General features: G+C 60.9%; 11 protein-coding genes across 11 annotated transcripts; 6 read left to right on the forward strand and 5 right to left on the reverse strand.

Annotated features, from left to right (window-relative positions):
- Window positions 1–80: 80 nt before the first annotated feature.
- BXZ73DRAFT_96547 (uncharacterized protein) lies at window positions 81–1,139 on the reverse strand (the record flags this gene model as incomplete). Its single annotated transcript, XM_048027105.1, has 5 exons — window positions 81–167; window positions 226–327; window positions 399–490; window positions 601–888; window positions 1,043–1,139. The coding sequence occupies 5 exons, from the start codon at window positions 1,137–1,139 to the stop codon at window positions 81–83; spliced, it is 666 nt and encodes a 221-aa protein (XP_047882393.1).
- A 342-nt stretch (window positions 1,140–1,481) lies between these two features.
- Window positions 1,482–2,844, reverse strand: BXZ73DRAFT_87010 (mitochondrial carrier; the record flags this gene model as incomplete). Its single annotated transcript, XM_048024383.1, has 7 exons — window positions 1,482–1,497; window positions 1,551–1,883; window positions 1,940–2,117; window positions 2,179–2,329; window positions 2,383–2,520; window positions 2,711–2,727; window positions 2,787–2,844. 7 exons carry the CDS (start codon window positions 2,842–2,844, stop codon window positions 1,482–1,484), a joined length of 891 nt encoding a protein of 296 aa, XP_047882394.1.
- Window positions 2,845–3,810: 966 nt separating this feature from the next.
- On the forward strand, window positions 3,811–5,254 carry BXZ73DRAFT_40017 (uncharacterized protein; the record flags this gene model as incomplete). The annotated part of the gene is made up of 3 exons (XM_048018496.1): window positions 3,811–4,573; window positions 4,761–4,890; window positions 5,011–5,254. 3 exons carry the CDS (start codon window positions 3,811–3,813, stop codon window positions 5,252–5,254), a joined length of 1,137 nt encoding a protein of 378 aa, XP_047882395.1.
- A 660-nt stretch (window positions 5,255–5,914) lies between these two features.
- BXZ73DRAFT_96550 (DUF427-domain-containing protein) lies at window positions 5,915–6,414 on the forward strand (the record flags this gene model as incomplete). Its single annotated transcript, XM_048027106.1, has 5 exons — window positions 5,915–6,036; window positions 6,090–6,110; window positions 6,166–6,225; window positions 6,278–6,338; window positions 6,394–6,414. The coding sequence occupies 5 exons, from the start codon at window positions 5,915–5,917 to the stop codon at window positions 6,412–6,414; spliced, it is 285 nt and encodes a 94-aa protein (XP_047882396.1).
- A 1,141-nt stretch (window positions 6,415–7,555) lies between these two features.
- Window positions 7,556–11,006, reverse strand: BXZ73DRAFT_87013 (uncharacterized protein; the record flags this gene model as incomplete). Its single annotated transcript, XM_048024384.1, has 9 exons — window positions 7,556–8,503; window positions 8,553–8,639; window positions 8,690–9,163; window positions 9,184–9,378; window positions 9,405–9,488; window positions 9,542–9,793; window positions 9,844–10,344; window positions 10,576–10,920; window positions 10,989–11,006. The coding sequence occupies 9 exons, from the start codon at window positions 11,004–11,006 to the stop codon at window positions 7,556–7,558; spliced, it is 2,904 nt and encodes a 967-aa protein (XP_047882397.1).
- A 307-nt stretch (window positions 11,007–11,313) lies between these two features.
- Window positions 11,314–12,426, reverse strand: BXZ73DRAFT_39213 (phosphoglycerate mutase-like protein; the record flags this gene model as incomplete). The annotated part of the gene is made up of 8 exons (XM_048018333.1): window positions 11,314–11,394; window positions 11,465–11,493; window positions 11,554–11,677; window positions 11,730–11,790; window positions 11,842–12,052; window positions 12,109–12,190; window positions 12,300–12,328; window positions 12,387–12,426. 8 exons carry the CDS (start codon window positions 12,424–12,426, stop codon window positions 11,314–11,316), a joined length of 657 nt encoding a protein of 218 aa, XP_047882398.1.
- A 765-nt stretch (window positions 12,427–13,191) lies between these two features.
- Window positions 13,192–14,171, forward strand: BXZ73DRAFT_87015 (small GTPase rac1p; the record flags this gene model as incomplete). The annotated part of the gene is made up of 7 exons (XM_048024385.1): window positions 13,192–13,207; window positions 13,260–13,291; window positions 13,346–13,388; window positions 13,511–13,692; window positions 13,754–13,860; window positions 13,912–14,045; window positions 14,107–14,171. 7 exons carry the CDS (start codon window positions 13,192–13,194, stop codon window positions 14,169–14,171), a joined length of 579 nt encoding a protein of 192 aa, XP_047882399.1.
- A 745-nt stretch (window positions 14,172–14,916) lies between these two features.
- BXZ73DRAFT_87016 (Endonuclease/exonuclease/phosphatase) lies at window positions 14,917–16,945 on the forward strand (the record flags this gene model as incomplete). Its single annotated transcript, XM_048024386.1, has 11 exons — window positions 14,917–15,120; window positions 15,180–15,201; window positions 15,255–15,358; window positions 15,448–15,504; window positions 15,528–15,763; window positions 15,874–15,878; window positions 15,940–16,026; window positions 16,167–16,316; window positions 16,391–16,644; window positions 16,708–16,726; window positions 16,785–16,945. 11 exons carry the CDS (start codon window positions 14,917–14,919, stop codon window positions 16,943–16,945), a joined length of 1,299 nt encoding a protein of 432 aa, XP_047882400.1.
- Window positions 16,946–17,354: 409 nt separating this feature from the next.
- On the reverse strand, window positions 17,355–20,816 carry BXZ73DRAFT_39649 (uncharacterized protein; the record flags this gene model as incomplete). The annotated part of the gene is made up of 9 exons (XM_048018425.1): window positions 17,355–18,766; window positions 18,821–18,940; window positions 18,998–19,265; window positions 19,325–19,460; window positions 19,511–20,046; window positions 20,096–20,152; window positions 20,206–20,310; window positions 20,386–20,549; window positions 20,609–20,816. 9 exons carry the CDS (start codon window positions 20,814–20,816, stop codon window positions 17,355–17,357), a joined length of 3,006 nt encoding a protein of 1,001 aa, XP_047882401.1.
- A 300-nt stretch (window positions 20,817–21,116) lies between these two features.
- Window positions 21,117–22,035, forward strand: BXZ73DRAFT_96555 (uncharacterized protein; the record flags this gene model as incomplete). Its single annotated transcript, XM_048027107.1, has 3 exons — window positions 21,117–21,305; window positions 21,522–21,789; window positions 21,848–22,035. The coding sequence occupies 3 exons, from the start codon at window positions 21,117–21,119 to the stop codon at window positions 22,033–22,035; spliced, it is 645 nt and encodes a 214-aa protein (XP_047882402.1).
- An 884-nt stretch (window positions 22,036–22,919) lies between these two features.
- BXZ73DRAFT_39507 (uncharacterized protein) lies at window positions 22,920–24,140 on the forward strand (the record flags this gene model as incomplete). Its single annotated transcript, XM_048018391.1, has 7 exons — window positions 22,920–23,024; window positions 23,337–23,359; window positions 23,409–23,455; window positions 23,517–23,528; window positions 23,594–23,663; window positions 23,816–23,901; window positions 24,016–24,140. 7 exons carry the CDS (start codon window positions 22,920–22,922, stop codon window positions 24,138–24,140), a joined length of 468 nt encoding a protein of 155 aa, XP_047882403.1.
- Window positions 24,141–24,509: the final 369 nt, after the last annotated feature.

The raw sequence follows: 24,509 nt of genomic DNA on the forward strand, positions 1-24,509 counted from the left end.
AGTAATGTAACGCGGGATCCGGCGTACAAGAAGAACACGTATGGTATACGTGTTCGCGAGGGAAATGGCCGACTCTGAGCCTAGTCCTTGTTCTCGGCATCCTTCTTCGCCTTCGCCTCGGCGTCGGCCTTCAGGCGCATCTGCTTGAGCTTCGTGTTGAAGTACGTCTGCGAGGCGGGGTTCTGAGTGAGAAGGCGGGCGCTGTCAGGCGGACCGAGGACTCACCCCGGCGATGAACTGCATGAGGTTGAAGAACGGGACCCACATCTCCGCGGGCAGGAACTGCTGCGCGAAGACGGTGTACACCGGGGACGTCATCCATGTGATCTGCCCGCCGCCCCCACGCGACGCCGGTCAGCACGCAAGGCCCGTTCGCGCACGAGCGGACGCGGACGCACCCTCATCACCGGCAGGAAGCCGGCCTTGACGGTCTTCCAGACCTCGTTCGCGGACTTGGCCCCGTTGATGACCGCCATGCACGAGAGGTACGCTGCGCAGAACGTCGTATCAGCACGCCGACCCTAGTACCGCGCAGCACGGACGCCGACTCCGCGCCTCCCCCCTCCTGCGCCAACACGCCCGCGCACGCGAGAGACTCACCGAGGATCTGGATCGGCGCCACGACGAGCTGGCTCGCGAGCAACATCCGGACGCGCCCGGCGACCCCCTCCCCCGCGCGGCCGGCGAACGCGCGCTGGAGCGCGCTCACGAGCGCGTGCGCGAGCGGCGCGGACACGCCCGCGCCGTACGCGGCCATCTTGAGCGCCTTGCCCGAGACCTGCGCGCGCGCGAGCGCGTGCGCGAGCAGGGGGGCGTCCTTGGCGACGCGCGGGGGCGGCGTGCGCGAGAGGTGCGAGGCGAGGATCTCCTGGAAGAACTGGAGGAGCGCTGGGGCCCCGGTCAGGGGTTGCGTCAGCATTTGCGTACGTGTGAGCCGGGGCGGGGGCGGGGGGAAGTAGGATGGAGGGGAATAGCGGGATGTGTGGATGTTGTTGAGGAACTGACGCGTGGCGGGAGGTGAGCTGACGAGTGGAATGCTCACCTGTAGTAATAGCCTTGGTCCTGAGCGGGTGTGTGGTGAGGTTGCGGAGGTACGCAGCGAGGAGGGGGTTCATGTGCTTTGGGGCGATGGCACTCATGGCTGGAGGTGATGTGTTGGCAGGCAACTCGGAGGAGGTTTAGAGCAACTGGGGAGGTCACAGCCCGAGGGCGACGAGGGCAGACCTGGACGCCTGGGCGCTGGCCAGCACGGCTAAGGCATAGCCGGCCCGGCCGAGATCGTTCGATCAGGGCACCCCCGCATCCCCACATCCAGGGCCCCGGCGCACGCACAGTTCTGGCTGGTATGCTCAGCACTCTCGATGGCAGTCTGTTTTCCGTCCAACAATGAGCATTGCAATGAACCTAATGTAATGTAGTCACAAAGTAGAAGGGCATAAGCTTCGCATGCGTCTAGAAACGGCCAAGAATAATTAAGTCCGTCATTGCTTCTTGATCCTGCAATCGACGCGATGAGCGTTAGGCACGTGGGTGTGAGCAGGGCAACGTACCAAGCCTTGACGTAGTCAGCAAATGACACCATGCAGACCGTCTGCCAAATGCCGAGACCGATACGGGGGGTGACACCACGGTAGAGGCCCTTGATACCGTTCTCCCTGTAGATGTACTTCAGGGTCCCCACAATGGTCTTTTTCTCCCCACGCTCCGCCGACTTGGCCATCGATTGCATCTCGACTCGGACAACCTCAATGGGCTGGTTCCACGTGGCCAGAGCACCACCAATCGACGACGCTGCGATCTTCTCGAGCGGCGTGAGGGCATCCTTCTCGCCTTTGTTCCGGATCTTCCGGATGCTGCTCTCCGCTAGCCGGGTCAGACCAATCCTGAGACGCATCGTGAATATCCAGCAGGCAGATGTACAAACGGCCAAGGCACTCACCGGGCGCCCCAGTTGGTGCATTGCCGGACGGCCACGGCGTTCACACCCTTGTTGATGCCGCGGAGACCTTCCCTGCGCCAGATGTCTGCAAAGACTGCCCAGGTAGATGGGGGAATTATGCCGGTAGCAGCCTGCTTATGGCGCGTGATTTCGGCGGTCTTCATGCACGTGCAGAAACCTGGAGGAAGCGTGTGCGTCGTCAGTCGACCAGGCACGGGAGATGGCATGTGATTACTGACCCATGGTCGCGTACGCCTGCACGATACCACCACCCATACCACCGAGGAGACCGGCAGCGGCGGGGTTGAGGCCCATCGAGACGGTCGCGGATTCGATCTCGGACGCAGTGAAGAGGAGAACGGCACCCTTTGTCGAGGCTTCGATCCAGGCCTTGATGGGCGATGTAAACGAGAGAGTAGAGAGTTGGGTAGCAGGGTGCTCACCCATGGAATGAGACCCTGGTAGAAGCCGGCGACACCTCCACGACTCCAGACGGTCTGAAGGGCCTGGAACATGGACTGTGACCGATTGGCGGCCATCTGAGTCTTGACGACCTCTAGCGGCTGGCCTAGTGTCGTAACCTATTCAAAGTCGGTTAGCTTTGAAGCACCAGCGGGGTGCGTGCGTCGAAAACTTGCCTCCTGCGGGAATGGTCAGCAAGGGCGCATACAGCGAGGAAGAGAGGGATACGTACGAACTACAGCATCGTCCAGCGGGAATGACGCGTCAGTTAGCACTCGGGGGTGAGTATACGCGTTACGGGAAGTTTACCATGTTCATAATGGCACCTGGGACATGACCGTCAGATTTCACGTGGCCAGCGGACGAGAGACGGGTTTGGACTGACCGACAGCGATGTTGGACCAGTTGACGCCCTTCTGGCCGGGTTCCTTGGTGATGGCCATTGGGGATGAACGAGGGGGGTCGTGAAGGGAAGGGGCACGGGGAGAGGGCGGGAGAGAGCGGGTGGAGGGAAGGACGAGGAGGGATGGCGCGGTGCCCCAAAATATTGGGCGGCGGCTAAGAGAGGTGTTTGGCCGGGGCAAACACGGGCGACGCGCGACTTTGCGGGACATGATCAGAGGACGGGGCTCCGCAAAGTCGAGCTCGGACGATGGACGTGCATGGTACGAGCCTGCCTCCGCCCGCTTTCCCCGCGGCGATGCCCGTGCGGCCTCTGCGGAGACGCGGGATCCTTTTCTTTCTTTCCTTAGCCCCGCATTCCGCTGGGGGCACAGGCGCCCGCTCCGTCTGCGGCGGACGGAGCCGGTGGGCCGGGCGTCAAGGGGCGCGAGGGAGCGCTCGGGCGTCTTCCAGCGTCGGCCTCGCGCTCTCTCCTCAACGTCTCCGTCCTGCCGGGGGCCTGCATGCGCTGTTTGCCGGCGCACACGTCATGTCGTCCATCGCGTCTGCTGGCGCTCCTGGACCCGGCACAACGAGACTCGTCGCGCGCATCTCGTCTTCCGCCCAGGCCGCCGCCGCCGCCTCTGACCAAGCGCGCTTCACTGTCGCTCCAAAGCTTCGGCCACAACGCTCCCCGCTGCGTGAATGGACCGCGCCACGAGCCGAACGTCTCCCGGCCCGCCTCCTGCCAGCCCAGATTGCTCGTGCCAGCCTCCTCGGCTGGCCTCTCAGATAGCCCTCCACGTTTCATGTCGTAAATCTCAGCGTCCCTCTCAGACCGGCTCAAGTTTCCCTCTCCTTGATCCTTGATCCCGCTCGCCATAAAGTCTTGACTCCTCGCTCTCCCCGCCCTTGTCTCCTCACTGCTCTCGGACCCGACACCGCTCTTCTCGCTCTCTTCTCTCTGGTGAGCCTCCTCTCCACGCGTGGTCGCGCACCCGCTCATCCCCGGCACAGCTTTCGCCACCATGTCCCGCGTTCCTCACGAGCTCTCCGACTACATCATCGACTTCCTCCACGACAACCCGAAGGCCCTCGGTGCATGCGCCCTCACCTCCCCGTCGTGGCTCTTCGCCTCGCGCTTTCATCTCTTCCGCGCGCTCTCCCTCGACGGCCGTGCTCGCGTCCGCTCCCTCCAGCGCCTCCTCCACGCCGCTCCTGACCTCGGTCTTTACGTCCGCGACCTTGCGGTTTCGAAGCTGTCCACCGACTCCCTCCGAAAGCACCTCGTTCCTGTGCCATCGGCTATCGACCATAATGTCGAGACCACTTTCCCCCGCGTCCTCGCCCTCCTGCCAGCCCTCCGTACCCTCACCATTTCCCATACGGACATGAACTGCCTTGGCGCACTCGACTCCCTCCCTCTATCCTCCGTCGCCTCCCTCTCGCTGTCCTTTTGCCAATTTTCCGATTTTGCGGACGTCGTTGACTTCGTCGGTCGTCTCCCTACCCTCTCCGCCCTCTCCCTCTCTGGGCTGACATGGAAGGACGAGCGACGGGCCCCACACGCCATCCCTCTCCCCGCGCTCCGCACACTTGCGCTCGGACGCGACCTCGACCTCGAACACATCTTCGAGTGGCTCGCCGCGGCCGGGGTGCACGAGCACCTCACCTCGCTCAAGGTGCGCTGCGCCAACGCGCACGACGCAGACCTCGTCGGGCCCTTCCTCGCCCAGGCGGGCACGAGCCTCCGCGAGCTCGACCTCGACTGGAGCTTCACCGGCGACCAAAGTGAGTGCCCTTCCCGTTCTCATGCCCATGTCCGCTTCCGCCTCCGTTCGCCCTCGGACATTGTCCTCACCGCGCCCGAGGTCCCACGTTCACTCTAAACCCTAATTGGGCTCTCCGTGCACGTCGCACCTCCCGCGCGCGCCCCGTCCTCCACACAGACGCTGACCAGTCGCCTTCTCCCGCACAGCCATCCTCCTCCCGGACAGCGTCTCGCTCGGCGACTGCACCGCGCTTTCCGCGCTCTCCCTCCGCTTCCCGGTCCACTACAGCGCGCACCTCCCCTGGGTCGCCGCGCTGCTCGCCACCCTCGCGCCCGCGTCCCCCTCGCCCGCGCCCTCGCCCGCGCCACGCCCCTCCTCGCCCTCGCCCTCGCCCACGCCCGTGCCCCCGAACACGCCCACTACGGCCGCGTGCCCGCCCGCGGACGCCCCCTGCAGCCCGCAGCCGCTCCGCTCGCTCGCGTGCGACATCCGCCTGCTCGGCAACATCGACGCCGCGTTCGACTGGCCCGCGCTCTCCGCCGTGCTCGCCTCCGAGGCGTTCGCCGGGCTCGAGGCCCTCCGCTTCGCCGTCCACCTCTGGCCGGGCGTGCACCGCGACATGGGCGAGGTCGCGGCGCTCGTCCGCGCGGGCCTCGCGCCGCTGGACAAGCGCGGGCTCGTGCACGTCGCGAAGGCGTGATCCGGGCACGTCTTGCTGTGCCTCCAATTTCCTTGGGTGTTCGTTGTATCGTCGCATCAGTATAATTCGCTCCATCTACGTAATTGGTGCTGTGTGCTACATGTTGTGTCTAGTTGTATCTGCTACTATTGTCGGTCGTCCATTGCTGTGTTCCTCGCAGGGCCCTAAATTATCGAGACTATTATTGCAATCGTCCGGCGACAGGTCAAGCAGTCTTGAAGCTTGATTCCGGTCGTCCGCTCGCCCCACTTTAACGACGTCGCTGTTTGCGTGGAATGCACGCCTCGATCACCACCTGTTCCTGCCCGGCCCGCCGCGCCCGCGCTCCCGCAGTTGCGCGCAAGATGACCTTATCGGGACCGGCCACAATCTCTCCCCGCACTGTCCCTGGCCAGCTGTCGAGGTCTTGCAAAGCATGGCGGTCGAAGCTGCAGACCTCGAGGTCGGGCTTGGAGTACTACTAAGCCGTACTCAGCAGCTCGCGATGCCGTACGGCCCAATGCAGCCGTCCATTACACACCAACTTCCCGATTACTCAGACAGCCCCATAAGTCCCTATTGCCCCGGTACATATGTAGGAATGCTTCGAGGGCTTCTGCAGTCCCCTCCCAGCCACGATCCACCCACTTCTCATCCAACTTCAGGCTCGCAAACGTCGTCATGAAGGTCACCCTCAACGGCACCGTCCTCGCAGAGTCCGACAAGACCATCTTCGTCGAAGGGAACCACTACTTCCCTCCCGAGTCCGTCAACTCCGAGGCCTTCACGTCGTCGAACACCCAGTAGTCGCTGTCGAAATCAACTCGCGCGCGACGTACCATTCATATTCTCTCAGCACTACCTGCGGCTGGAAGGGGTGCGTCCATCAACAGGTCCGCGTTCGAACGGCCAAACTGATGTAGACATTGCAGCGTAGCGTCGTACTACAACGCGTCGAGTGCGGGGAAGACCGAAGTGAGCGACGTCGCTTGGTATGTTCGCAGGTGAGGTGGCCAAGACGAAAGCTTACACGCACGCACACAGGTACTACCCCGAGCCCAAGAAGGAGGCGGAGAACATCAAGAACTACGTCGCTTTCTACAAGGTGAGACGCCCCATCGAACCCGAGAGCCGGTATGACTGACACCATCAACTATCAGAACAAGGTCAGCTTCGAGTAGTGCTGCTCTAGTGAACGGCTGTTGGAAGATTGAGAGCATGTATGATTAAGCACGTTCCTGGGAAGGCATGATGGCTTTCGCGACTGCACTTGTCTTCGTCGTGATCTCGGGCGCGATAAACACGCTTCTGCCGTGTGCGATATAAAGTCCGAAACAGCCTTGAGAGTGCGATGAGACACGCTAGAGCAGCTTACAGGTACATACCAGCCTCTTGTCCGAGCAGGTGGTGAAGGTTTCTAAGCCAGGCACAAGGGAATTAAGTCGGTCGAACTAAGCTCTCTGCATTCGAGTCGTGTTGCATTGGTCAGCTTGTCAGGGGACAGGATTATATTCCCGCACAGTACCATCGACTGTTTTCATTGCATTTTCCGCCCGCGCGCGTGCCAAAGTCCGTATCTCAGCTTCCTCTCTCGCCGATATCGGTGTTCAATTACGCAACAACGACAAGTACACTGTAAACTAGCGAGATATCCGTAGCAGGCATCGGGCAGGCGGGATGGTGGGCGGGAGTCAGTCAGAGCCGGGCCGGGTATAGTGCAAGTGGGTAACATAGGGGTGGGGGACAACGAGGGGCCGAGCGGGCTGGAAGGAAGGGCGGAGCGGGTTAGCGAGAGAAGGAAGAAGTGCGATTACCCTATGTTAGGCTTTGTGGTGGGGGCAGTGAGGTGGTGCGGCTTGCATGGGGGAGGCCGTGCGCGAGCGGTGTGGAGTAGGGATGGAGTCCGGAGGGTTGAGCTATCGAACATTGAAAACTTGAAGGAAAGAAGCAGGAGAGGTGCGGCGTTCGTGCTGGGACCACGAGGCGGTGGGGTTGCGCCGTCAGGCCTTGGCTTGCTCGCGAAGTTGCTCGACCTCTTCGTTCAATCTAAAGGATGAAAACCGCGTGGCGCGGGGGAAGGAGCGTGGCATGAGCAAGATTGCATCGTAGCGGAAATGGAAGAGAGAAGAGAGCGGATGAAGTCAGAGGAGATGCGTGAGATGAGATGTCCGAGGTGTTGTGGTGCGATGTATAGATACAAAAATGCGAGCAGAGCAAAGATACAGCAGCACATAAGTAGGTATAGCGATAGGTAAATAGGGCGGATAATGGATAGTATCAGAGAGCAGAGATGGAGGAGGGAACGGAAAAGAGTGGATAGGATCAAAAGATCCCGTGCAGTACGGCCAGCGCAAACATAGCACAAAAGAAGCCCTTCATGCCGAAAACCTTGACGTACCGTGTGATTGTGTCCTGGCTTTCGTCTTGATCCTGCTCGAGGTACTGGATCTCCATCGCCTTGCGGGCGAGGTCTTGCTGCAGCTCGTCGGCCTTCGTGCGGGCGAGCTCGAGCTCCTCCTGGAGCACACGCATAGCGCGCTCGTGTTCCGCCTGCGCGTCGTGCATCTTCGAGTTGTGCGCCTCGTGCAGCCGCTGCAACTCGTCGCGCGAGATGCTGGTATTGCGCTGGTGGCCCACGCTCCCGTTCGTCTTCTGGGGAGTCGCAGGTTCGGCCGCCACCGTCGTCTTGGCCATGGTGAGATCGCCCTCAAGGTCAGAGAGGCGCGTCACGAGCTCGGACTTCTGCTGCACAAGCTGGGTGAGCTCCTCCTGATGGGCGTTGCGGAGCTTGGTGACTTCCTCGGCACGGCCAATGGCAGCTTGCTCCAGCTCTTTCGCGTGGCTGTCGGCCATTTCTCCGATGGAACTCTTGGTCGCCTGGAACAATTCGTTGAGCGCGCTGTGGTCATCGCGGAGGTTGTGGAGGTCCCGGCTGAGGCCGGTAATAATCTCGTCCTTGTCCGACTTGTCCAGCGAGGCAATCAGAGTTTTCGACTCCTCGAGCTGGGCCTTGACGTTCTCAAGCTCCTGAGCGAGAGAGGCAGCGTTTGCCTTAGCCTTGTTGAGGTCCTCCTGGGTAGCCTTGAGCTCGAGAGCCTGGTTCGCAAGCTGCTTCTCCTTGGCCTTCACCTCCCGCTCCAGCGCGGCCTCGTGCTCCGACTTGAGCTCGTCGATCGTAGTCTGGTGTGAGCCGCGGAGCTGCTCGATGGCCGCCTGAGATTCGGCGCGAAGCTTCTGCAGGTCTACGCTGTGCGCGTCGCCGGCCTCGTTCTAAGACTACCGTTAGCCACAGACGCAACGAACGTACAGATCACATCACCTTGGCCTTCTCGAACGCTTGCTGGAGGAGCTGTTCGTGCTCGACCTTGACTGCATCGACCTTGGCGTTGTACTTTGACTCTTGACTCTGAGGTGCGCAATGAGATAGGGTCCTGCATTGTCACACGGCATACATACCTCGAGGTCAGCAGTGATCCGGGCGATGTCCGCGTTGAGCGCCGCCTCGACTTCTGTGCGAGCTTTGTCCGCCGCCTCAAGCCTGCTCGCATGCTCGACAGCAGCCGATTGTGCGTCTGCCTTGGCCTGTTCCACAGCCTGGATCGCCTGCGCGAGCTCTTCCTGCAACGCGGCGAGCTTAGCCTGAAGCTCCGCGTATGCCGCCGCCGCCGACTCCGACTCCGTCTTATGTGCTGCATCGACTGCTGCGCTCGTGCTTGCGAACTCAGCCTCCTTCGCCTGCGCGTCTTCGGCGGCCTTCTGCACGGCGGCGACGGACGCTGCGAGCTCCCCTTCGAGCTCCTTGAGGCGCGTGACGGACTTGGAATGTGCGTCGCCCGAGGTTTCCTGCTCCTCGCGGAGTTCGAGGATCTCGACTTCGAGCTCAGAGACCTTGTTCGCCTTCTCGTCGTTCTCAGCCTTGAGCTGCTCAATCTGGCAGTAAGCACGTCTACGGCGGCGGCTTTCTCCCGTAGCTCTGCGATCTTAGCTTCAGCAGCAGCAATGGCGGCGGTCTGCTCGGTCTTCAGTGCTTCGGTTTCGGTCTTGATCGCTTCAAAGTCGGCCTGGGCTTTGAGGAGCGCCTCGTGCTCAGCGGTGGCAGACGCAGACGCAGAGGACGAAGCGGCTTCAGAAGTGGCGCGGAGAACCTCGAGATTTTCTGCGCGGCGGCGACCTGCTCCTGCATAGACTCGATCTGGGAGCTGAGCTCGGCCACACGCTCAGTCAACGCGACATTGGCGGCCTTCGTCTCCTCGAGCTGCGACGTTGGGCATGAGACCCAGGACATCAGAGAAAGAACGGCAGACTCACCTCTTTCCGCAGGATGTCGAGCTGCGATGAGCCGTCCGACTGACCTGACTGAAGCTTCTCGAGCGATTCGCGCGCCGCGGCGAGCTCTTCCTTAGCCTGTGTCTTCGCCGCCTCGAGCTCGGCAACTGCAGATGCCTTCGCGTCCACCTCAGCCTGAGCAGAGTCCAGCTTGCCCTTCAACTCCTCCACTTCAGTCTCAAGATCCGAGAACGCCTCAGACTTCGAGCCGAGTGCACTGGTGGCATCGTCGAGCTATTCGGGTTATGAATACGCTATTGCACTGTCGGAAGCGAATCACGCACCTTGCCCTGCAGCTCCGCCAACGCCTTGCTGTCGTCCCGAACCTCCTTGATAGACGCAATCGACTGCGAGCCCGGAGTGCGCCTGACGGACGCGGTGCTCGATGGCCTCGTCACCGTGGCCGCGATCGCCGTGGCCTTCATGGCTGAGACGGTGCGCCTCACCCCCTCGGTCACGGACGCCCTGGGCTTCGCAGACGTCGACGACCGGAGCGCCGCGGCACCCGCCTCGGGCGATGCGACAGACGCGCGGGGGGCGGGCTTCGCAGCCGACGGGGCTGGTTTCGCCGTCGCAGACGTGGCCGTCTTGGTGGCGGGGGCGGGGGCGGGGGCGGCCTTCAGCGTCGCCGACCGCATGGGAGCGGCAGGCTTTGCAGCGGGGGCGACCGACTGACGGCGGGCCGGGACGGTGGTGGGGGGCGGCATGCTCTTGGTGGACGAGGCGGCGGGCTTCGTGGCGGCGGGTTTCGAGGCGGGCGCGACGGTCCCCGCGCTGGTCGCTTTCTTCAGTGCGGTGGGGGCGGTGGGAGAGGTCTTGGCGCGCTGGCTGCTGGCGTAGTGGTCGCCTTGGCTGCTGTATGCGTGGGCTTGACTGTGCCGGAGCCAAACGTGCCAGAGTTAAGGATCTACACGTACGCGCGCGCGAGGCGGGTTGAAGGACGCGTAAGACGTGGGCCGTGCGCGTTCGGAGATGTGTGGATGGGGGCCGGGGACGTGTCAAGATGGAATACGCACCTTCTTCACGAGCGGAGTGGGAGGGCCCGCCTTGCCGGCGGCAGGCTTGACGGAGATAGACGATTTGACGGAGATCTTCTTCGCTGGCGAGTTCTCCGGGCTCGTGGTCGGTGTGGGCTCCTTTGAAGAGTCGGCTTGTGGCGCGTCATCGGCCGTGGGGGGAGGGGTGGTGGGTGGGCCGTCAGGCTGAGGCTCCGCTACATCGCCGTTCTGCTTCTCTTCTGCCACGCCATTCTCGGCCGGGTGCTCGTGTTCATTCTCGACGGTGGGTGCAGGCTCGGGTTCGAAAGGGGCAGGCTCGACCACGTCAGTCACCTCGTGTTCGCTGTCCTCCGCCTGAGGGTCCTCGTGGGCGGCATGTGCAGGGCCAGAGTCTTCTGATAGCGCCTCCTCGTGCGGGGGCGCGGGTCCACGGGAGCGACGTCGGCCATTAGAGAGGTGTAGGGAAGTAGTAGACTGTGCAGATGCACAGCGTGAGGGGTGGGTGGGATCACCACAGATGGGAGTATGTGACAGAACCGGGTCCGACAATAGTCACCCGCGCGGGCGCGTCTGTGGCCGACGCGTCGCTGGCGCGAATCTTTCGCACTCCGAGCCTTCCAACCCGTGACGTATGTGCCGACTGACTTTTATCTGTTTCCTGATGTCGCATACTATCTCATCATTCGTACAACACTTTCTAAATGTTACATGGCTCCTCAAGGCATCCCTTGTCCTCCTCAGACTTTCTCAATAGTCCTACGCCTGTCGCGCGTACAAGTTGAGCGCGTTGAGCGCCGGCTCCGCCAGATTGTTGTGGTTATATCCAAGGATCGCGACCTGCGTCCAGGATGAAGCGGTGAGTCTCACGTCGACATGGTAAGAATTTCGTGATCACTGGACGACTTACACCAGCCGGCTCTACGTTGAAATGGGTGCCTAAAGTTGACGATCACATTAGCCCCCGAGCCTATCACGCCTGGCTGTGTGTGGACGTACCCAACGAAAGCGGGAAGTTGATCCAACGAGAGATGAGAACCCGGTTGAAATGGCCGTGGGCGACAATGACCACGTCGCGACTTCCTTTACCTTCCTCCTTCCATGCGCGATGATGTTCGCGGACCTAACGGAACTACTTGAGACGGAGGGTCACACACTAGCTCGGACTATCAAACCTTCGCTATGACATTGTCCACCCGAGCGCACATGTCTTCAGTGCTCTCTCCACCAGGGCAGCTGAAGATGGGCGTGAGCCGAGAGGGCTGAGACAAGCAGGTGATCGTTCACCCGTCCTTCCATATGACCCAGGTCGGGTTGAGCTTCTTGATCTCGGAGGAGAGGAGGCCTTCATATTCGCCGTAGTCCCACTCCCTGACCTCCTCGTTGATGACATGATGGGGGAGTTCTGGGAGGTGATCGAAAAGGAGATGGAAGGTCCTGTGGGCGCGAATGCGAGGAGAGACGAAGACTGTGCAGATGTTCTTTGGATCAATGATCTCTAGAGGGGCCGGGGATGAGCGCGTCTCCGGAGCGACGGGACCGAGGGTCACTGACTGCCTTCGCCGACGAGAATCTGGGCCTGTTCTGCGGCTTCCTTCTCGCCCTGCGAAGTGAGCGGGATGTCGCTGCGACCCGTCTAGGGGGATACGCGTGAGGGCTGTCCGGCAGCGCGGAGGAGTGAAGAGGAGACGAACATGACGTCTGGGCAGAGGTTAGCCGGCGGCAGGGGTGAAAGGAAGGCAGACTGACCCATTGATGGACCATTCTGTCTGTCCTGGACAAAGGGTAAGTGATGAATTGAGGGACTGGCGTCGAGTGCATGACGACCGCACCGTGACGGATCAAGACGAGCCGTGGCATTGGGCGGGACATGGCTGGCGATGGTGGCGCGTGTGGGTAGCTTGCTCGGGGCTGGCTGGGAGGGCGTGCTGGTTAAGTAGCCAGACGGGCCGCAGAGTGTCGGGGAGTGTGCGAGCGCAGGGGCAGCGATTTGGACATTTCGCGGGCAGAACGCAGGCGATCGCGATAACGTGCGCCGCAATATTGGCGGCAGCGACTGACGGCGGTCGGCCGGCTCCGCGTCGCCCGGCCGGTGGGTGGCTTGAGCAGAGACTCGCTGGCGGGCGTGGGGGCCATCAGCGAACGTCCGATCGAAGGCCTGCCCCCTGGGGGCTCGGGTCTGGAGCCCGTATGGTGGGCAGGCTGTCTGCCGTTGCGCTGCCGCCGTTGCTCGTCGCGGGGCACGACGCAGTCGCGGAAGGAATCGAATGTCGCGAGAGTCGAGTGAGCGCAGAGGCGCAGCCGAGGCGCAACGTGAGAACGCCCTAGTGATGAATCTCGGATGTGGTCTCTTTGGCGTACAACCAGCGTCGTCCAGCCCATCAGTACAGCCTAGCACAATCTTTCCTCCTCTCCTCGTCCTCCTCCGCCTCTCCTCAACTTCATCCTGCCTGCCTGCCCCCGCTCCTGTATCTATCCAGGTGACCGCTCTCTTCCCCTCTCCTTCCCTTCCCCCGCTTACCGCCCCCCTCCGCCCCTCCCCGTCCGTCCCCCGACTCCTATCTTCCGTGCCACGCAATCCAGCTCCCCTCGCAATCCCTCGCCAGAGCGTGCTTAGACGTCCCTTGATTACACAGAATGCAGGCCATTAAGTGTGAGCCTTCTGCCCCCGTCCTCCCTCCCGCTCGTCCCTTACACTCGCACAGGTGTTGTTGTAGGAGATGGTGCGGTTGGAAAGGCGAGTTTCTGTCCCCGCCCTGCAGGGCGTTCAGCTCATCGAGGTTGGCTGTAGACGTGTCTTCTCATTTCGTACACCACCAATGCGTTCCCGGTGCGTACCCTCCCATCTCCCCCGTCACCATCCTCTTACCCTCGCGCTCCAGGGCGAGTATATCCCGACTGGTGAGACTACACGCTCCCCTTCCCTCCTGCCCCCCTCATCACTTTCGTCGTCCAGTATTCGATAACTACTCGGCAAATGTGATGGTCGACGGCAAGACCATCTCTCTGGGTCTTTGGGATACCGCCGGTCAGGAGGATTACGACCGTCTCCGTCCCCTCTCCTACCCCCAGACCGACGTCTTCCTCGTCTGCTTCTCCCTCGTCAGCCCGCCCAGTTACGAAAACGTCCGGACCAAGGTGCGCACTTCGGACTCGGCTATTGTCAGTCTGATCTTGACGGCGTCTTGTGTGATCCCAGTGGTACCCCGAAATCTCGCACCATGCCCCCTCAACGCCCATAGTCCTTGTTGGCACCAAGTTGGATTTGCGTGAAGACCCCACCACGATTGAGAAGCTCCGGGACCGGTGCGTGAGACGTATCTGCGACTCCGACCATCGGCCTTAACGTTCTCCCAGTCGGATGGCGCCCATCCAGTACACCCAGGGTGTGGATATGGCCAGGCAGATTGGTGCCGTGAAGTACCTGGAGTGTTCTGCGCTGACCCAGAAAGGCCTGAAGACCGTCTTCGACGAGGCTATCCGTGCCGTCCGTAAGTGTCTTGCACGCTCTAGCGCATCACGCGGCGAGCTAACGCGCGCCTGCCTGTATAGTCAACCCGCCCCCTGCGCCCATGAGGAAGGGGAAGCAAGGCGGCAGCAAGTGCATCATCGCTTGAGTGCGCAGACACCTCTCGATGTGTCTGAATCACGACTGGCCAGTACGACTACCATCATACCATTTACGATCTTGCAACCATTTATGACTTCTACGTGCCCCTCGTCCGTCTCGCGGCTACGGCGCGCTGCCCTCGTGCATCTGCCAAACCACTCCACGGCAGTGCGGAGCGGGTGGCAGTCGCTGGCCGCAACCCGTTCAGCTTCTAATTCCACCGTACACGCCTGGTACGGGGGTCCCCGGTCTCATGTTCTAGTCGTTCACGCCTACTCCCCACGTTCCGGTACCCTTCCTAGTAGCCCGTGTTTCTGAAGAGATATCCTATCCCGTCTGTGCAAGCCCTACTCGCGCGGCCCGAACTTGCTGCTTGGATGACTGGTCTCTCGTATCATGCAATGTCATGTTGGGCAGTCCGTCTGTAAGCAGGAGTTCATAGATGCATTGACGATTGCTGGATAGCCTAGGCGCAGTTGTCGGCAGACGGAGTGTGATCATGTGATACAAGCGGGTCGAAATGACAAGTCGCCCGTTCTGGTATCTTTGCAGACTACACACATCCATTTTTGCCCACCGCCGTGCGCCGAGGTTGCGCATCAAGCACGCCGCTGGCAGACTTGGCTCGCAGAATCCACGGAGCCCTGCGGCATCTGCGCTGTCACTCGTTCCCCGACGTGTCCGCCGCCATTCAGTCACGACGCGTCGCACCACCGCGATCCGCGTCCTCTCTGACTCTGGTCACGACCACGATGTCCAGGGTCCACACCCCGACGCCGGAACAGCTCGCCAAGGCAGAGGCACGGCGGCTCAAGAAAGAGCAGGCGAAGAAGATCACCGCGGAGGCTCCCAAAACTCCCGTCGATGACTCACGGGCACGCATTCTCCCTCGGGAATGGCTCGAGCTCCACCAGCCTGGCAACGGCGGTCTCTCGCTCAGAGTGATGACATGGAATGTGAGAACACGCGTTGAACCAGAGCCAGATTGCATGATGCTGATAACGTCTCAACACAGCTGCTGGCCCAGACTCTCGTTCGTGAGTCGATCCCAAGCCGCCTCCAGCCAGCGTTGACTGTGCATCCCCCACAGGCCGAGAGCTGTTCCCCACCAGCGACTGCCTGAAGGCGGCCCAGCGCGAACACATGATTTATAACGAGATCCTCTCCCACCGCGCTGCGATCTGCTGTCTCCAGGTGCGCACGAGCCGTCGCCCTGCCTTCGCAGGTCCCCGGCGAAGCTGACATCCAATTTCCCGGCTGCGCCGACGGTGCGCGGATCGCAGGAAGTCGACCGGACCGAGAAGCTCTTCCCGGAGCTCGAGCGCGCGGGCTACGCGTGCGTGTACGCCGCGGGCCCCGCAAGAAGCACGGCTGCCTGATCGCCTACCGCGCCGCCGCGTTCGAATGCGTCCGTCGGCGAGTCGTCGCGTACGACGAGCAGGAGGTGCGCGCGGCGGACCGGGTTCTGGACGAGGGCTCGACGCGAAAGGGCTCGAGCTTCCGCACGAAGAATATCGCGAACGTCGTCGCGCTACAGCGGCGCGATGCACCCGACGAGGGCGTGATCGTAGCCACGACGCATCTGTTCTGGCACCCTCGGTGAGTAACGCGGTTCCTGCCGCTATTGCAGCCTCTACGCTGCCTCAGCGGCCGCGGGCGTGTCGGGCAAGCCGGAGCTAACACCGTTCGCCGTTTCATTCTCGCTGTAGTACACGTACGAGCGCGCGAGGTACGCCGGGCGCATCTCCGTGTTGACCTCTGACAGACCCTGGCAGACAAGCTGCATCCTCCTCCGGAGGTGGCGAAGTTCCGTGCTGAGGGCGGCGACGCGCAGTCGCGCTGGCCGTGTATCATAGCGGGCGGTGCGTGCTCGTTCCTACTTGCGCCAGCATGCTGGCCATCTCCACGCAAACGCAAATTCTGACACGCGTTTGTTCCCTCAAACGCGAATCTTACTCCTCGCCGATGTTGCCATCCGCATCTGTACTGCCTGCGGACACAGATTTCAACTTCGGTCCGGACGACGCCGCGTACTCGCTCCTCGTCGGCGACCCGCTACTTCCCGCCCAGAAGGCGATGCTCGAGCGCTCCCGCGTCGTGCACGCCTCCATCGACCCGTCGGTCCCCCAGACCGGCAAACCCGAGGAAGAGGGTGAGGAGGGCGGAGAAGACACGGCCGCGCCTTCGACCACCCCGTCCGGGAACGGGAACGGCGACGTCGGCAAGACCCGGACCCGGACCCGGACCGCGTCATCGTGAACGCGCGCCGCGCCCGCCCTCCGACGGGCTGCTCTCCGACGCGGAGCTCGTCCGCCTCATCGGCGAGGCCGTCGACGGGGGCGCCCCCGACGAGCGCTTACGACGCCGGCATGCGCACCGTCCCGAGCCTCGCCGACCGCCAGCTCACGTTCGGGAGCAGGGCGACGGTGGACGGCGCACGCCGCGGCGCCAACGAACCCGTCTACACGAGCTACACGCACGTACGTGTTTCTCTAGGGTCAATTCTAATCTCGCGCACTGACACCGACGAACGCGCCTGACAGTACTGGCAGGCCGTGCTCGGTGAGACCCTGCCTTTGTGGCGTGTGCGCGCATCACTGACGGGCTGTTTCGTCTGCAGACTACATCTTCGTCCTCGACGCCCCCGGGCGCGGGGTGACGGTCGAGGGTCTCGCTGCGCCACACCCCGCGGAGGCGTTTGGGGAGGGCCTGCCCCGGAAGGGCGTGTGCGGCAGCGACCACATCTCCCTCGCCGCGGACCTGCACTGGCCATCAGCATGAGCTTGAGGACTGCCAGGCTCAAGCAGGTTCCAAGTCCAAGCACTCAATGGGCGCCGCGAGAGACGCGGTGGGTCGTATGGACGCGTAGTGATCATTAAGATGGACGAGCAATAGAGGTTACACCCTGATTCGAGAGATCTTGACAGAGGGATAGAACGAGAGATGTTACTAGACGAGTCTACGGTAGTGCGGAACGAGCGCGTGGTTGCCCGCTCGGGTGCGAATATGTAGTGATGCGAGCACAGTGGATGGATCGACAGCGGTAATTGCGGGATGATGGGCGAAAGAGAACAAGCATGTGAGGTCGAAGGAAGGTAAGAGGCGTGAACGGTTCGCGGTGAAGTCCATGTCATCTCGTCCATGCGCATTCTTGCACCCCATAGCGAAGAGAATAAACCTTGCGACACATTCATCGACGATCGGAGCCGGAAAGCAGTTCCTCGAACAGCCCACCCGCACTCTTCTCGTTCCGAAGCTGAATCATATACACAACACCCGTCCGGAGCCCGCGGTCGCTGAGCTCGATCGCAACGCCCGTCTTGCCAACGCGCTCAACGCCGTCTGTGAGGACGATAGTCGAGATGAGCACTGTCTTGTGCTTGTCGTCGGCTTCAACAACGAGTTGCTTGACGTTCGTAGGGCTCTCGCGGTACAGCCGTAGCCGTGCGCTCCCGAGTGACTTCCATTGCGCGTGTTGCTGCTTGAGGAAGATCTTACACTTCATCTGCGCGGAGACGACGGAGGTCGTAGGCCCGGTATGCTGTGGCATTTCCTGGACTGGAGACCCCGGCGGACTGGGGTCTTCGATGGAGAAGGAACCGGCGGTTGAGACAGAGCGCATGCTCATTTGTGTAGAGGGAAGGAGTGTACGGGGCTGAGGAGCGATGAGACCGCCGTCGGCCATATTGGGGAGGGAGCTCGATGAGCCATTGCGTTGCAAGTAGCCTGGTTTCGGAGGCGGTAGATCGCCTGGGTAGCCGGGCATGGGAGGTTGGGGCCCGCCGTATGGGCCAGGGACACCGCCGATCTTGCGTAGACCGTCCATGGCGGGCTCCGAAGGGGGCCGAGGCGGGGGGAAGGCTTGTCCGTTCATCCCGGGACGAGGTCCTCCCATACCAGGACCCATACCGGGACCCATGCCGGGACCCATGCCCATGCCAGGACCCATGCCCGGGCCCATACCCGGGCCCATACCAGGACGTGCCCCGGGGCCTTGGAAGGATACCCCCACTTGAGGTGGACCGCTGGTAAGACTGGGATGGCGCTGTGGGGGCATAGAAGGCCCGCCGGGACCTGGTCCCATGTTGGGGTTTCGTTGCGGAGGCATTCCAGGGCCCGGTGGGAATGCTCCAGGAGGGCGCCCCATGGGAGGCATGCCTTGGCCAGGACCAAATGCTTGGGGGCCCATGACAGAGCCGGGGCCGAAAGGTTTCTGCATAACCTGCCCAGGACCGAACGTTTGCCCGGGCATGATTGAACCTGGAGCGAAGGAATTTGGACCTGTAGGGCCTTGGCCTGCAGAAGTTGTGCGTGGAGGGTACGGCTGGTTGGGGGCACCGGTGGGGGATGTCGGTCCCAAGTTCATCTTGTTCAGCTCGCCCATGAGGGCCGCATCAGCGAGGGCAGCGCCTGCGGAGTTTACTCGCGAGGGTGTACCCGACGACCGCGAATGGACGCTCGCAGGAGACATAGCTCGTTCTGGGGTACCACCATTGGAGTTGCCCCGATTAAGCGGCACAGAAGGCGGTCTTGAAACGTTAGAACCAGGCAGGGGTGGCATCGCAGGTACTGGGGGAGGGGGATTCTTGGAAGACGGGAACACTGGAATGTGGTGAGCTATATGATTCCTGTGAGGACATCCACCTCGGGACTTACATGACGAAGCAGTGTCAATGCACTCGCGGAAGTCTGCGATGAGACGGTCGCGAGATGCCGTCGAGTCGGTGCGCATCATGAGAGTTTCTTTGCGGAGGATCATAACAGACAGGGTGTAATCTGGAAAGAACGTCACTACAGGAGATCATGAAGAGTCATAGGACCGTGAGTTCTTACCATCCACGGGCGCGACGCGTAGATGTTTGCCTGCAAGAGGCGGGTATAGTAGCCACATGTCTTGACCGTTGCTCCCGTTGATCTCCATCTCCTTCGGTGTCATCTTCTCGCATACCAACATCAGGTCGGTCAGCAAGAAGACATGCCCACGTTCTTGAACGACGTCTTCCCCGGTTGTCCGCGGAACGAAGGTGATGACCACAGATGTAGAGCAGCGCAGCTCTCGGGTATAATGTAGGTTCGGAGGTGCGATCTGCAAACGTACTTGCTGCAAAGCCAATCAATGACCTTGACGATCTCTCGACAATGGCTGATGCTTCCACGAACCTTGGGCTTCATAGTGAAAATGTCTAATGTTCGCTCCGTGGACAGCCGTTTCTCCAGGTCTGTGATGGGCATGGATAGCGTAGACGTCGACGCACGGCCGTCCGTAGTGGGCGCAGTGTCCACCGAGCGCCGACCACTGCGGCGGACATAAGTGACCGTCGAGCAAATATAGATACTAACACCGACCTGCTGGAATGGCTCTCGCTCGTCCGCGTGGAATCGCTGGCGCGCTGAGAAGGAGAGCCCGGAGTCGATGCCGGCACCCGTGGCTGTGGCTCCAGGGTGCTCTGTCGGGTGCGCATGTCGATCACCACTTCATCCTCGGCCTCAAGCGGCACTGTCTCTTTCGGGATGGGGCCGCTGCCAACGCGGATGTCTGCTCGACTGTCGATTGTTTGCAAAAGTTTGTCTAACTTGTCCAAAGCGCTAGACAACAGCCGATGATCACTCCGTCCAGGGGTGGTGCTCTTGAGTAGGCGGTTGTAGAGCTTCTTGTAGTACTTGATGCGCCCCTTCGGGAGCAAGAAGAGCTCATCCAGAGTCCAGATGGGCGGCTCGGACGGGTGCGCGGGAGCCGTATTCGGTAGAGGGGGAGGGTGCGATGAAGAAAACATCGCCAGGATCGTGCGAACCCTTGCGTTTGTTTGGACCGGCTCCCAGGCATCGAACCCGCTACAGTACTTGGTGGAGTACATGGTGTAGGGCCCCTCCAAATCATCGATCTATGCTGCGCGTTAGACGCTAACCCGGGCGCGTGTATATTAGACACACCCATTGCATCAACAGATCGCCTAGTCCCTTGGGATTTGTTCCAATCTCCTTCAGTTTCTACAGGCGCCATCAGATGCGTGCACGGAACAGCCTTGATGAAGAGAACATACCGAAAGCAACGAACGATTGGCCTTGTAAATACGCTCTATACTCCGAAACATGCTGTCCAGCTCCGGGGGAGGTAGATTCGACCGAGACCATGCCGCCGCGACTTTCTGTGGTCGATCGGAAAACATTGGTCCGTTGTCAGACCCCCCGCAATGAGCCTGGGAAGCGAAAGTATTACGCACTCGGATGATGCCCGTAAGCAGCTCTACGTAGAGCTTTTCGGTGTCGATGAGGTCGGTGAGTGGATTCGCCTTCTTGGGTTTCCCGTCGGCCGCGGGTGATGAAGGCGCTGGCGGTAACGCCCCAGGTAGAGGCGTCGCGGGGGTGAGCGGGGCAGAGCCTAGGGCTATGGGGGTGGCAGCTAAGGGAGGGAACGACGGGGATCGAGGCAGGAATGCTACGTACACAGATCCGATGCGCCGAGAGAGGCCTTCACATTGATGGGAGAGGGTTTGTGTGGGGGAGGAGGAGCAGGGTCGTCGGCGAGGTCGTGGACAATCTTGGGCGGGGGCAGGGGTGCGTCGGGGCCGTCAAAATCGAGCGGAGGCAGCGAGGGCAGCTTCTCGTCTTTGGCGGGGGGCGGCAAGGGCTTATGGTCGTCGAAGAAGGCCATAGAGGCGAGGCCAGGGGCGAGACGGAAGGAGTGTGGATGCCGGGGGCGGCTGGATGGTAAGAAAAGAGACGACTGGCGGAAGGACCAAGGGTGCCGGGGTGCAAAGACAGTGAAGCGGCAGCTGGCGGCACTTGACGTCCTTTCTCAGTGGCCGGCCAAAGGGCGCCAAGCACCCAAAGCGCCATCTCTGCTGCCCTCTGAGTCGCTCGAAGCTCGGCGGCGGGCGCTCGTCGCATACATGCCATGCACCCCTCACGTGCCTTTCATTCTCATCGCGACTCCGGCACCTCTGCCTCGACAATGGCCGAATTCATCCTCGCTGTCCTCACAAGCCCCCAACGTGAAGCCCTTCGGTCCTATGCTCGTGCTGTGACTGGACTGCCTGGCTTCAAGGATGACACCGCGAACACTCTCCGCCCAGATCTCGAGTCCGGTCTTCTCTCTCAGCACGACTATAATTCCACTATATCCTTCGCGTCCAAGCACCTCGTACGTGTTTCTCTTGCACTAAAATCCTTCCTTGAACTTCCACCCCCATTTGTCTCCACAGGAGCGTCGTATACTCTTTGCAACTGTGGCGTCAACCGTTATTCTGCATAGGCTCATCAAAGGGAGGCGTCCGCCCCAGTTCTCTCGCTGGCCAGCATACTATGCCTCGATTCCCTTCATCATGCTCCCAGTGTCCGCCTTTCCGTCGTCACCCAGGGGATCTTCCCGCACATGAGGTTCGTCGAGACGCTCGAGGACCCGGACACATTGAGTGTGGCCCTGGAAAACGCCCGCGAGAGATCCGGGTTCCAAGGACAACTAAATTCACGCGTAAACAAGGCCGAACTGCTGCAAGCAATCAGGACGAGGAAGGATGAGAAAGGGGATATGCTCATAGTGGAGGATAGTTCCTTGGGAGACGGGTACGCTTCGAACGGTTCTACTAGGGACCCCGCGTCGACCGCGAACACAACTCCCGCCCGAGGTGATTTTGGCCCTATCGCCCATGTGGCCTGTTGGACTGATCGCGCTGTCTGTGTCAGGCACCAACAGTCCACCGCAGCGCTCGAAGGGTGCATGGGACGCCATCCGCGAGGCCAACTCGCCCCACCCTGCGAAACAGTCGGTATGGGAAGAGGTTCGGCAGCGGCATGAGCGTCAGCGCGTACCTGGCCCGCAGGGCACGGCGACCTTGCAAGCTACGCCTACAGATGACCAGACCCGCGCGTGAAGGCGCAAGCCGATTCGAAGCCATCCTCGAGGCGGAACGTAAGGCGGCTGCCCAAACATGACAGCAAGGTGGCGGCTGCTCGGGCTGAAGCACTCCGGAGAGGATGCGTGTAAGATACTGTTCGTTCCCATGCTTTCGTAATGAGGTTCGTGCTAACATGGCCAATCAGTTGGTCTGTTGAAGACTTGGTGAATCATATATGATCACAAATCTGGGAAGACTTCGGCCTGGCACCTCCGACTGCGGCCGGTTAGCTAAACGCGCGGCGTGTTTTTGCGGTCGACCCTGAACGGCACCATGTCGTATCGAGGATTGGTTTTCCGGTCCTAGTTCTTGTGATGCGTCCTCACTCAGAGTCAAATATAGCTAAATCCGACAATCGCCGTACCGGAGGATGCTAGCCGGTCCTCGACCTGTGACTCACATTGTGATCCACTGAGTATTGTGCATCAACGTGGTCTGTCCAAATATCCGGGCTTGACAGACGGCAGTGGCCTTAGATGCGGAATGCAATTTGGAACCCGTTTCCGCCTCTACTTAACCACTCTTCCAGCTGGAGGTGGACCAAACACAACATCTTGTCGAACAGACTGCTCGACCACTTGTCCTTCACAGAAGCTCCGGGAGTATCTAGGGCGTAGGACTGCTTTCTGCCTCCCTCATCGTCATGTGAGAATGCGAAGAACGAGGCGCGGCACGGCGTATGATGTGCGACGCGACCGCGGCACGAGTATGCATATGCACGGCGGACGGAGGCGAGATGGTGACGTCATGCCCCTAAGTCAGGAGCAGACGATGATCGCAGTCGGGCGATCGCCAGATCAGTTCCAAGCTACGAACCACCAAGAGCAAGCGCAAGGTGCATCCCGCCCTGAAAAAACAGCATGGGTTGGCAGAAGACTTTCACTCTCGCCCGCCGCAGCAAGGGCTGCCATCTTGTCACCGAAGAGATTGTCACCCAGATTCAGCCTGGTCTCCACGACGTTCAGGTTAGTCCTTCACCGGTCATGAACACCGCCCGGGGCTCTGTCTGCCAAGCGCCGCTCCATCCATGGTAGTTGAACAAGAAGGCTACATGACACCTATTGGGTTGTATTGTCGACTTCTTTAGGCGATTCACCACCCGCAGCGCACGCCGTACAGTGCTCAGACCCCGTCCTCGAGCTGTCGAATCGTCGGACGGTCCAGTATCTTGGCCAAATCCAATCGTCTCCGAGTTATAGGCAGCTCATGCCTCACCCGTTCATCGTTTGTGATCCTCGTAGCCCAGATTCGCTGACTTTGATGCTTATCCCGATTAGATCGGAATCCTCTACTTGTTCATGTGCGTGCACTGGCAGGCCTTGCCAACTTGGTGCTAACGCCTGGAACAGACAGCACACGTCGGCTGCGCTCACGATCAACGAGAACTTTGATCCTGGTGAGCAGTTTGACGATGAATTGGTTATTACTACGCCAACCGCTCGCTGTACGAAACCTAGATGTTCGGCGAGGTAATACACGGGCCCATTGTTCCTTTTGCGGTTGATTTGGCTCAACGATCCATGTGCTCGGCAAGACATGGACATGGCTTTAGACAACATCGTTCCCGAGAGCCTCAATTGGCGGCACACCGATGAAGGCCCTGAGTAAGTAACTTTTCGACTGACATCCCGACTCTCCGCCATCGCGCCCACTGTATTGAACTGACAAATGCTCGGGTCAACCGCAACTAGCGACTCGTGAGCCTTATTCACCATCCTTGGCGTGTTTCTACTCAGCGTTAACACGGGAAACGCAGTGTGTCCCATACGAAGACGAGCCTTGTGGGTGCGTCACTGTGCATTCCTGTGACCAATGGCCGTCTGAACCTCGGTACATGGCAAGGTGAGGTTTGTATTGAGCGGGGACCATGTAGTAAACACACTGACGGTCTGGGCGGGATCTCTTGCACGCGCTATGTCTCCGTTACGCGAAATGCCTGTCGCGGTGGGCCTTCAGGTATTTACCTCACGGAGTTCAGACACGCACCCCACAGTCGCCGGGTGGTGGCGACTATTCTGTGCGTCGAGCTCTCTGCATACCCTAGTAACGAGCTCGCTTATCGGCGTCCCTGCAGTTTCTAGGCGTGCGTAGGCAGCGCGGCGTGATATAGACAGGGAAGACCAGTGATGGAGAACGTCGCGATGTATGATAGGCCTCCGAGGCTGACGGGAGGGCGAAACCAATTTTCAATGCGTGATGTTGACGTTTAAACGGTTATAAGCTTTGCAGTTGCCCTGGCGGCGTAGTGGCCTGGTTTGAGCGCGCCTGGAAGCCAGAACCGGTTGAAACCGGCGAGCATGGGAACCGGCTCGAGTTGACTTTGTCTTGTTTGATTTGAAAGAACGGATCCAGGAGCGGTGGCACACGTGGGGAAGGGGGGACAGGAGAATGGATAATACAAGGGCATGGACAGCCTGCACGCACTGCGGCGGCGTCGACGGGCAAAGGGG

The sequence above is a fragment of the Epithele typhae genome, assembly GCF_022376455.1.
Source record: "Epithele typhae strain CBS 203.58 chromosome Unknown BXZ73scaffold_3, whole genome shotgun sequence".
Lineage (NCBI taxonomy): Eukaryota > Fungi > Basidiomycota > Agaricomycetes > Polyporales > Epitheliaceae > Epithele > Epithele typhae.